General features: G+C 36.8%; 1 protein-coding gene across 6 annotated transcripts in view; it reads right to left on the bottom strand.

The window, feature by feature from the left end:
• Positions 1 to 12,321, bottom strand: part of LOC138742526 (arf-GAP with coiled-coil, ANK repeat and PH domain-containing protein 2-like) — a 100,808-nt gene that overhangs the window by 8,808 nt on the left and 79,679 nt on the right. For all 6 annotated transcript variants that reach the window (XM_069897043.1, XM_069897042.1, XM_069897041.1 and 3 more), the window contains 9 exons: positions 12,042 to 12,250; positions 11,461 to 11,530; positions 10,931 to 11,025; positions 9,135 to 9,313; positions 5,768 to 5,863; positions 5,290 to 5,501; positions 4,438 to 4,547; positions 2,199 to 2,309; positions 529 to 587 (listed from right to left, as the gene is read on the bottom strand). In XM_069897043.1, the coding sequence (XP_069753144.1) occupies positions 529 to 587; positions 2,199 to 2,309; positions 4,438 to 4,547; positions 5,290 to 5,501; positions 5,768 to 5,863; positions 9,135 to 9,313; positions 10,931 to 11,025; positions 11,461 to 11,530; positions 12,042 to 12,250 (1,141 nt within the window). The remainder of the gene's footprint in view (positions 1 to 528; positions 588 to 2,198; positions 2,310 to 4,437; positions 4,548 to 5,289; positions 5,502 to 5,767; positions 5,864 to 9,134; positions 9,314 to 10,930; positions 11,026 to 11,460; positions 11,531 to 12,041; positions 12,251 to 12,321) is intronic.

A 12,321-nucleotide genomic window follows, 5' to 3' on the forward strand; every position in this document is an offset into this window, starting at 1 on the left:
TTTTTTGCTGCATAAACAAAAGTCATGGCCTTTGGGTGAGGCCGTGGAATTAGGCAAGAAAAGCAGGAATAAAAACCCTGAAAATTAGAACTATTTTTACTCTTCTTTAACTAAAACTCAGCAATGAAAGTCACTCTTGCATTTTCAAAACTGTATTCAATATTGAAGTGATTAAGCCTTCATTTATCAAAGATCAAAGCAACAGTAAATATTAATTTGCAGAAAATGGTTAAAATTCTGGGTTGTGTTATTTAGCATCACTTATAATTGCCCAAATAACTGCAGCACATTTCTTTTTTCTGGCTAAAATACTGTCTGAGATTTTGCTGATCAAACTTTGGTCCTTTGAATGGATGAAGTAAATCACTTGTCAATTGACAGCCACAGGACCTTCAATCACAGGACCTGCTGATTGGTATTTATGTTAGCATTTCAATACAATTCAAGAATCTTCCAGCTGCAAACTAATAAATTCCTGTATGCACTTTTTATATTGCATTTCTGTATGACTGTTACTGGAATATTGACCTGACTGTCCAAGGCCTTCAGATTCTCGCATCTCATCATTCATCTTTGCCAGGCGCAATCTGGGAAAACAAAAATAGATCAACTTGTTCAGAACTGATAGGACCAAATATTAATGCCACTTACAATAGATTTTGTAATGACATATGTTTTTAACTTGACTGCCTCCTAATTGATGACACTTAAATCATTTCTAACATGAATTTTATGATATCAAGAACTATTGGTCAACTGCCAACCAGATTTTACGATTTGCAATTTCTCACCCATATTATTGATTTTTTTAAAATTAGACATCCAGCACGGTCCAGTCCACAAATCCATGCTGTCCAATCTGCAACTAACTGTGCAGAAGATCTCATCCTAAATTAGGCTAACACTCATTTAATCAGAAAAAGCGATAAGACTTGAAGTGACAAGAAGAATTTGTTCATAAAGAATCATTTACCAGAACCTAACTGTCGATTGCAAGGAGGGGTACCTTGAGAATGGCAAAAACCTCAAACATCTGTGAACTAACCAGTCGACTATATCAGTAATTTTGGAAAGACCAGTATTTATTCATAACATATAAAAAGTAGTTTATTGGATATGCCTTCAGAAGACACTTTCTTCAGGAATTTTCACTATTAACTTTATTTACAGTTTTTGATCACATAGATAGCATATAAATATAAAAAAATATTTCATATGTATTTTTCAGGTGAAATACCGGGCAAAATATGGTAATACCACAGGGCTGTCTTATTGCAGTTGGTGAATTATACGAACTTAAATGCATTTATCAACTGATTATTTTAAATCTACAGAGTTTCTCTGCTACAATATTGGATTATATCATGAATATTATACATTCTTCTGGTTCTAATGTTTTGACATTCTTGCATGTTTCTGCTCAAGTTGATAAGTTAGAAGGAAGTCGATGCCCATTTCTTCCAATTAATCTTCATGCGATCTATTTGATATATTTTAAAACCAACAAAGAGAAAACTAAATTTGATCCCATCTCTAAAGTTGGCTTGATTCAGAAGAGCCTACAACTTATGAACTTGTCTCAGATAAAAGTAGTACTGATTGGGGGTTGGGGGGGGGGGGGGGGGTAGTAAACAGGAGACTAGAATCAAGATCATTTGCTTCTCATATCAAATGTCTGACAGCAAGACACCAAATGACCTGTTTAGAAGGAGGTTACAATATTATATTCATTCAGGTAAGTTGATTTATGTTTTATTTTTAAAAATAACTAATATTCTATTAACTATTTGTATTTGTAGGAATAAAAACAAACACTGGACTATCCTATGCAATCTCCAAGAGTTAAATCAAAAGTGATCACAAATAACAGGCCCAAATACTGTTGACAAGTAGGGGATTTGAACAGGAAAGGATCAGGCACATTTCAGCTGGTGAGGGGAGTCTCAGTTACATGGATATAATATTAAAAATCAGCTGTATCAGAGAAGATAAAAAGGTAATAGGTTGGAACATTCTTCTGGAGAAAGTAGTGGATGTTACTCAGTTAATACAGTAATTTTATATCTGAGATAAATTCATATTTGCCAACCAATTGCTCAATGAATGGTAGAAAAGACTCAAAGTGCTTAATAACCAACTTCTAATCCTTTATACCTAGAAAAATGCTTAAAAAATAAACCACATATGTCGATACATACAGTGTAACTATATCCGCATTTGCAGCTTCTACAGCAATGGTGAGTGGATCTTTCTGGTTTTCGTCTAATGCATCCTGATCAGCTCCTCGTTTCAGAAATAAACAGACTTGTCTGATGTAAAGCAGAAAATTACATGTTTTGTTGCAGATTTAATGGCACTGACTTTCATCAAATATAAATAAAGAACTTCACAATGGGTTCAAATCAATTCTTTTTTTTTTCTAAAATTGCATACAGAACTAAAAATTCTATACATAAAAATCAATACACACTGTTTTATCATTTTCTCCCCTCCACATAGAAAAAACCCCAAAGAAAGCAAGAAAAGAATAAGTTCAAAAAGATATTCAATCAAATTTTAAAACTTATAGCAACTCAAGGACATGGCAACATAATGAAGTACAAATGTAATCTCATTGCTTCATTAACAGTATTTCAAGGATTCAGTGAACAGGTAATGTTTCTAGGGGCTGTGCTAATCTAAATTATCCATTCCACCCACCATTAGAGAATGGCTTTTCTGTTTAGCTTCATTCATCAAATAAATGAAGATCAGTTCTAAATTATTTGAACAACTTTATATTTTACTTCAGTCATTCTTTATTGCATGCCATTCTTAAGATATTTCTGTGGTCCCAGAAACTAAGCTACTGCTGTGATCTACAAAATAATTATATTGCCACCATTTTTAAAAAATGATTTGAAAATAAATCATTGAAAGATTGAATGAATTTTATAAACATTAATAAAAGGGAAAAGGGTTACAGACAGATAGCTACAAGCTACTAGCAGCCACGGTTGATAACATTATTAAGAATTGGCTTGGTTTAACTTGCTCTAGCCAGGTAATTTGTCAAAGATAAAGATCACAGTAGGAATAAGCTCCTTCTGTTCTTCACCATTCACATCAATGCCAAATTACCCACCACAAACATCCTAGAATGCTGCAGAGGGGCAAGAGGCATGGCTTAGGAAGTGAGATATGTAATTGACCCACAAATTAAAACAAAGAGGAGTCATTGTGTGATGAGGAGGTCTGATTGACAAATATTTCCTAACGTTTATGTAACTTGTCAGGAGTGTGATAGGATACTCTATAGGGTAAGTGGATGTACCGATAATCGGAATAACCCCAGAAGTCTAGTACAATCCTATCCAGTATAGTTCTTTAATCATTGATTCAACATCGTTTATTCTATAGTAGTTCACGAGATTAACTTTCACAAAATAACAATCATACCAAGAAACAAAAGATGCTCAAACACCATGATTCTGTGTTGCTGAGAATCATTTTACTACAAATGAAAGTATGTCACCTATATAACCACACTATATAAATCAAATGATTTCCTCCACTGCCTCTTTTCTATACCCAATTTGAAAGATTATACAATGTTAGCGTGATACAACTTTTGCAAAAATTTAGTGTCCCTCTTGCCCTTTTCAAAAATATTTCAAACCTGAACTGCCTCCATTTTTGGACTGTACACAACACTTCCAAACAAACTACTTTTGATCAGAATATTGGAATGTACCCTTTCTATAATTTCACCTAATTTTGCAGCTTTGACGAATGAATTTCACTCCAAATATGACTGGTCCCAACACATTCCTGTTGGATTTAACTGATAACATTTGTTTTTATATAACCATGACTTTTATATTAATTTTCTAGCAAAATAATATTCCAATATTTTTAATACAGTGAGTAATAAGAGATCATTCCCCTTTATCCATTCTGGCATCAAATCATTTGCCTCATCTTTCAAAGACAACTTCCTGTGCTCAGTGTCATTCTTAATCCAGTTTCATTATAAAATCCTCTCTTCCAGTTTTTAAAGGATAATGTGCTACAAAAATCTGAATCTAACCTTAAGAGTCAGAATTGTACAGCAAGAGAACAGGTCCTTCAGTCCAATTAATTTGCCTCACTTATTTGGTCCATATTCTTCGAAGCCTTTCCTATCCACATACCTGTCCAAATGTCTTATAAATGTCATAATTGCATCCACCTCTACAGCTTCCTCCAACAGTTCAATCCACAAACAATCTTAGAACCTTAGATATGAGAACAATGTTTTACCCCAAATATCTCCAATTTCATCTTTCTTTGAAGACATGTATAGAAAGAAAATGACATTGGGTCTATTCAAAACATTCACCAGTTTGCTGCAGTATATTTGCACTTCATTCATAAACACATCCATCACATGCCAATGAAAGGAAGTAAGTGGGTTACCCAGTATGCCCCAAGATGGTGGCATGATGCAGTGGCCCTCTGCCATGGCAGTCTCTGCGGTTTACATCTGCTCCATTCTGTAGCAGAAATTCACAGGCAACCAAAGAACCCTATGATAAAGCACAACCTCAAAATCCAAACTTAGCAGAGGTAAAAAATAAGAATCAATAACAGCTAAGGGAGAAAAGAGAAGGAACTTATCAAGACAAATAAAAAAACTAAGAACAAGAAAGGGAAAAAAGAGAAAAAAGCAGAAGGTGAAAAACAAAGAAATGTTTGGCAAGAAATATTAATTAGGCCTAGTGGCTGATTTTGTGTGGAGGTACACAAATGCTAACTATCTGCAGGAAATCTTGTAGATCAATCACTGAATTATCTTGAGTCATGTTTCCAGGCCAGGCACTTAACTTCAGGGATTAGAGCATGTTGATAACTAAGCATGTTGTTTTCAAGATTCTCTGGGGTAATGGCACAAGTATATAAATTCCATAGAATATCGAGATGTTATTTAGCCATTATTCTCCCTAATTTTCTTGCATGTGGCAGTTCACCCCTCATGCAGTAAAGTCAAAGAATCAAGTTTAAAGACATTTCAATTAATTTTTCAAAAACGGTTGAAACAAACACCAACAATACATCCCTGAAGTGAAAATTTGGAAGTGAGTTGTTTCCCTAAGAATAAAAAAAACCTGACAAATTTGGATAGATAGACATGCTTGACCAGTGATTTTCTAATAGGAATCTAATTGATTCATCTCTTGCACTTCAATTTACTGATTTCACTAGATTGCACCCAAACCACAATATTATCTATTCTCTTAATAAAGACAAAATGGCTGGCAGCAAACCTACCCCCAGCACAGCCTGAATAAGAGGAGTAGCTTTATTATCTTCAGGATGAGCCCAGTTGACGTCAGCTCCACGAGCTAATGCTTCTGCCATAACAGGAAGACTTCTAACGTGAGCAGCACTGTACAACTGTAATCCTGGAGGAATAATTTTCCCCTCATGGAAGATGGACGAATCCATCGTCGCTCCTTCTACAATAGATGTTTCCAAAACTTCTACAGGAACAAACATTTTAGCACATTTTCACTCACTATAATCAGTTATATTATTAAAGATTCTTAACCATGACTGGTATCAACTTTGTGCCTCCAATAGTATTAATTAAAAAAGGATTGATCAAAACTCCGATTAAAATAATGATTTCAAATGACAGAAAAACTTCAACATTCAAGTAAAATACAGAAAATAGGATGGATCTGCATCTATATATGAAGTTGTTAAATATACAAGTTTTCTTTTACAATTAGCTAAGCTTACTAACCTTTCTCAGGTAAGTTATTATTAGAGGTCAGAGATATTACCACATCTTTGTTCCCATCCAAGCTATTTGGCACATCATTATCTGAATTTTTTAGCCCTTAAAGAAATGGACAAAAAAGATGGACATATATTACCATTCTCCAAATTTTCATTAAAATATCAAAGCTTCTATGGACATGATTAATAAATAAACTGAGCACAATGACAGAAATATTTTGCCTCTATCAGCAAATATATTTATGCCAATAAATTGTATATTCAGCCTATAAGAAGTAATTAAAACTAAATTAAGTGCAAATTGTTACTCAGAATTGACCAGAAAAGAATCCTGGGGCACAGTACCAATTCCAATAGTTTCAAATAAACTAATTTTAAAATCTGGTTTATTGTGCAAATGTGCGTTGGAAATCAAAATGTTTTTACATTTTTGTTGATGAAATATTTTAATAGTGTTCAAAATGCATGTATATAAACTGCTCTGACCAATTAAGCAAATCATCAAGTAAGAGCACATCATGATTTTAAACCAAATATTCCACGATTACAAATCAATGAATCAGTTTTCACTGGCATTATTTCTGCAATATCCAATGTGATCAAACACTGGCAATGAATGCAAGAGGTTAAAAAAATCAAATAAGTAATGTAAAATGCTGTTTGAGGACACAATGCTTTTGGAGGTGAAGAATCATGCAAAATAAATTCATAACCAATGATAAAGAGGAAATAAGCAGCTGATTAATTTTGTACCATGGGCAGCAAGCAGCTACACATGTCCAGTACTTACTACCATTAGATTTTGAAGAGGAGGTGTCAAAGTAGGAGAATAGCGAGTCTAGCTCATCTGGACAGAAGAGAGACTCCCGACGTGACTCAGTGTGACTAACTGCAGCTGGTTACATGCATGTTAGCAGAGCAAAGCAGCCATTGAAACAGAGGAAAACAGAGGAAATTGCTTTTGAGAAATTCAAAGAAAAATACAAGAATATTGAGAGATTATTAGTTAGTAATAGATTGAAGTGAATTATTCAATTTGGTAGACAAAATATATTTCTGCATTATTTACGACAGTTGAAAATATATCTCTTGTTGGTTACCAGATTAAAATGATTAACATACAGCAGAACAATAGCCTGGATTTTGTGGTATTAATGGCAATGAAACCTTTAATCTTCTGTCTTTGGGTTGGATCATCTCATTGGTCGACAGCAGTAATTGGTGGTATGTCTGGCAGAAGGTGGCTACTTTGGTAACTGGCAGTTTACTGATATGGCCACCTTACAACTCGGAACACCAAAACATACCACCAATTACTGGAGCTCTGTCCGAACCCTCCCCTCGGCCTACCGCATATGCACACCGGAGTCCGGCGTGAGTGTTCAGTAGGCTAAGGGGACAGGGGAGGGTTTAGAGTCAGGAGCTCCAAACCCTCCCCTCGGCCAACCCAAACTGTGTTGCACAATTTGCAAATCAATTCAGTTTCTAAATAAAACAAACATTTTACTCACAGCTCACCTCTTGGGCTCTCTTTCCCCGATTTACTGTTCGAATATAAATCTCCAATTCTTTTCATGCCTTGCATTCGGGGCAATTCACACATGCACAGTGTGTGATCCACACCAGCTAATTGCCCAATCAGCAGGGCAGATCAATCAATGGTGCCTGTGAGACAATGGCATCTGCAGCTTTTGAACAAATGTGCTCAGGGGAACAGTCACTCCCTCTGCAACACCCCCCAGCTGAGGTGCCGGAGCTATTGGAATCTCTTTTCACCCCTCCAAGATCTGTGCCCTTGGCAGCTGCCTAATTGGCCTAATGGTAGCGCTGGCCCTGTCTTCTGCAGAGGTTTCCCTCTTTAGTGATGTTGCCTGTTGAAAGATGGAATCTCTTGGTCATCATTACGGTGGCGGACCCACAACTGGACAGATGAGCAGCAAACAACCCCTACCCAAGAGAGACCCTGGATTAATCCAAAATCTGTCTTATTCAAGATTCCTGAAATCCAGTGTAGGAGGAGGGGAGAAATAGCTAAACTCCTAATATAACTATTTGTCCAAAAAGCTGTGGTAATTTACCAACCAATTTAATGAAGAGAGAAACTATCCTTCATTCTTTATTAAAACTTTTGTATTTCAATGGTTTTTAAATTCTTTAAAACTCCCACCAGATGATTGACAATGTTGCGCATCTATGTCTTTTTCTGGGCATGAAAAATTTAAGTACAGGACAAATCCCAAAAATAGACATATTTAAAAACCATCACCTCAAACTAAAAGTGGTAAAGCAGGGTGGAGGGTGTGGGGAATGAGACTCCACTGCTTCCTGGTCAGTCCTGAACGGAGCAATGGTGTAGTAAAATCAGCTGGTCAAACACAAGTGTTCAGCAGGCTCCTCTTTGAGATTCCAAGCAGTGGAAGATGCAAACTATTGCAATGTCACAGGCAGATAACCATATGGACAATCTAAAGAAAATGATACCAATTTCTAGAGCATGCGGGTTATGTAAAGAAATTCAAAAGCCATTGTCTATGATTCCTTGGTACTCTGCAGTTTATTATTATTCAGCCTTTCCCAACACAATTTCCAGAAGTGAATAAACCAGCAAAATCTTCAGCATCTACAAACTATTCTCACGATAAAATATTGGACAAAATGGCAATGTTTATAAACAGTGTATTGATCCATAATTTCTGCTTGGCCAACTCTTGGGCCCTAAAAAAATATTAACTCAAATTCCCTCCAATGTTTAATATAATGAATTGTTAACTTGTATTTGAAAATAAAACGTTAATCATTTGTACTAACCTTCTTTCTTAATCTGAAATATTTAAAATTTGTTCTTTTCACTTCCTCTTTTGCAAGATGCAAGAATTCTTCAATATGACTGATTGTTCAGGCTGCACGGTTAGTGTAGTGGTTAGCTGTTACTGCACCAGCAATCAGGACTGGAGTTCAAATCCTGTTGTCTGTAAAGGGTTTGTTCAACCTCTCAGTATTTGTATGGATTTTCCCCGGGGCTCTGGTTTACTCCCACCACTCAAAAAGTATCAGGGATTGTAGGTCAATTGGTCAAAATGGCTGTTTCCGTGCTGCATGTCTAAATTTTAATTGGAATTATTCAGTCAACTTAATGGCATCACCTGTGCTGGATGCCAGGATTCAAATGAAGAGCAAGTAACAGAAACCAAGAAGCCAACAATGCAGACATCACAAGATCTGGAGAGAGTTTGCTTCGAGGTTTTGCCATTGTCCACAAAATCCACATTGATGTATTTCATACTCATTTTATTTTTAAAAAAAAATTTGTTTTCATGAGTCATTGGTAATTTTTAATTTAATTTCTGCATAGTACATCACAGACAAGCTACCTGAAATTCTGGAAGTGCTCCCTGGCACGGAAAGAAGCTTGGATGTTTTTTCAAATGCGTCCTCAAGTTGATCGATCTGAGATAACATGTTCTGTCTTTTTGGTGAAGAAAAACTATGGGACATCTGTATAAACCTCTTTTCAACATATTTAGCTTTGATCCAATTTTCTTTCTCAAGCCTAGGAATAGACTTACATGATTAGTTGAAATTTACCAGGTATTCTCTGTTTTAAAAGAAACTCAAGGTTATGTGCTTTGTGAAAAGCAGGAGACAGTCATTTCTTCCTAATTTCTTCAATAGTATTTTAATATTTTACAAGTATTGCATCTGAGAATTAGCATGCATTTTGCATTCAATCTACATCTGAAACATCCTGAAAGCTACAAGATCATTTTTATTCACAGCAGTTAAGATGAATATGTTTAACAATAATCCATATAAATATTAGAATACAGATACATGCATTTTTATATAGCATTTAATCATACCCTTCCAGGATCACAAATGGTTTTGGATTCAAAGATATTTATGCTATATAATGAATAATAATACTTAAAACTGATGGCATGTAGGACCCACCGGCATATAAGACACCTCTCCCCCTCCCAACCCACCCCCCCCCCCCCATTTTTGGCATGAAATTTTAGGAAAAATTTGTTTTAGTGTATTTACAGGTACCCAGTAAGTTGGCAAATGGATTCCTCCTGCAAGGCCCCTTGTAGATAACGCATGTGTATGCCCTCACTCACCTTGATAAAAAAAACCCTCTAACCTTGCATGGCTGAGACACCGAAGCCTCTTCACACACGAGCAACAGCAGCAACACATCCTACTGCCCGCCACATGCCAAAGCTCAGGCCATTTACCTCCCCACCATCCAAGCATCGAATGATTGACAGGCACACCGGGACCCACGAGCCCACGAGGGCGGGAGGGAGAAGCCGGTCACCAAGGCAACCTGCAGGGCCCACTGTCATGGGGAGCAGACGATGACCGTGTTTGTAGTACATACCGATGGTATGATCGCTCACTTGCTTTTAGGGGAGCCCTTGGCCTCAATGATCAGGCTCCATGCTGAGGGTTTGTTCATTGAGCATGTCCCCCAAGCAAATTAAATGAAGGGGGGGAGGGGGGGGCTGGGAGTGAGCGGCCTGTCGAGCTGACCCACCCCCTCACCTCATTCAATTTGCTCGGGGGAGGGGGGGATTGTGCTCGAACAAAGGCTCAGCCTGGAGCCTGATCATTGAGGCCAAGCACTCTCCGATAAGCAAGTGATTGATTGTACGATCGGCGTGTACTACAAACACGGCGGTTGCACTGCTGATGGGGGCCACCATGGTCAGTCTTCTTGTGGGGAAAGTGAATGGCAGTGGCAGCTCTGAAAAGCAAAGGCCACCCAAGGGAAGGTGGTCCGGGAAGCTGCGGGCCCATTTCTTTGGCAGTCGTAATACCTCTGTGGACTTCTTGAAGCTGGGTGAGTGCTTGTGTTTCGGTGCCCAAAGTGATGACATCAAAATGTCATTTTTGCATATATAACCTGGGGTGGTTTTTGAGGCAATTTTGGGGGGGGGGGGGGGGGGAAATAGGGGGTCCTATATGTTGTCAAATACAGTGCTTGAAATAAAATAATTGACCAGTTAAACCACTTTAGATTGTGGCAACTTTGGGATATTGCTATGATATCATTAATATCTATCAGAGGAGTTAGATAGAACATAGTTTAAAATTTGTGGAGCCAAAATGACATTTTAAAAATCTGAAAAGTCCTAGCAGGAACTCCTGTTTTGCAAATTACCTCGAGTCTCCTGGATTTGGTTTCTTAGAGTGCATCTCCTCCACTTGTGCCTCATATATTCTATTGATAACATTATTTCCCAAAGCGCACATAAGCTGGCAAACAAAATGAGAATATATCAGCTTCATCTTAATTCTTCAGGAATGAAAAAGTATTGCTGACACATCAAGAGTAAAATTGTTGTATTGGACCACTATTAAATTCTTAATTGCTGGTTGAAATTTTCCAACATGCCAAAGCATTTAATAACTTTCTAGAATATATTTCTGTACAGAAAAATACACAAAAACTATTTTAACTCTGCTTTTATCATAAGATTTTACCACTTCATTTTCATCGTCCAAGTTGGGGAACTAAAATTACAAAAAATTTGACTAAAATATTTAGTTATGTTCACCATGACTTGAATGAATTCCAGCAAATATATATTCTTAATGTATTTAAAGGCTTTTGCTAAACCAAATTATATATTTAAATTGTAATAAATCATCATTTGGTGTTTCCTGTCCCCACCAAGTTAAACTACTCACTTTCAAAAGCTCAGGTTCCCACGAATCCAGAGTAAGGGAACGCACCTTCGAAAAATGGACACCCAGGCTTCTAAATATAAAGAGAAAGTAAACTTAGTGAACTAAAATACTGCCTTTTCGCTGGACAGACTTCGACAAGATAGTGAAACTTATACTTGTTCTATCCTTACGGAACGGTTTTTCAATGCAATAAAATTTCCTTTGCCTATATGAGTGCAATCATATTCCAACTCTGAATTTGCTATTCCCTTGGAATTGATATCTTCCCAACACTAGTCATGGGATATGTGGAGAATAGGTTATATACTTCAGAAGAATATGTGATTTGTTACGCTTTCAGGTGGATGTATTTTAATATGATATAAACAAATACATTATTTTTAAAAATTGAATGATAAATGAGTGAACCCACATTCCATCTTCCCCAAATGTTTCCCTAAATCAACGCATGAGCCATTAATACATATTCTACTTGCGTAAAAGGAGCAACAGTATGGATTAATCAACACAATTACCAGAGAGGCGAATGCAAATGATATGCTTCAATCAAACATGACCTTTCATCCTCATCACAACAATACCTGTGAATTCCTGAACATTCAATGCAGAGAGTGATTCCAAGATTAATGCTTGCCCAACGTGGATCTGACTGGCCACAATCACAGCAATTGGCATTGCCAGCAATGCACTCCACACGTTGGAGGGCACTTTCTCCTTTCACTGGCCGTTCCTTCAGTTCGCTCCCAGAATCCAGACTGCTGGTAGAGGGAGAGGATTTTCTATCCAATTTCTGAAGAAAAAATAGGTTTGCTAGCTTTCTTTTCTATTAAAATTCTACAGAACTTCACTATGATAATAAAG

Source organism: Narcine bancroftii, chromosome 9 (genome assembly GCF_036971445.1).
Source record: "Narcine bancroftii isolate sNarBan1 chromosome 9, sNarBan1.hap1, whole genome shotgun sequence".
Lineage (NCBI taxonomy): Eukaryota > Metazoa > Chordata > Chondrichthyes > Torpediniformes > Narcinidae > Narcine > Narcine bancroftii.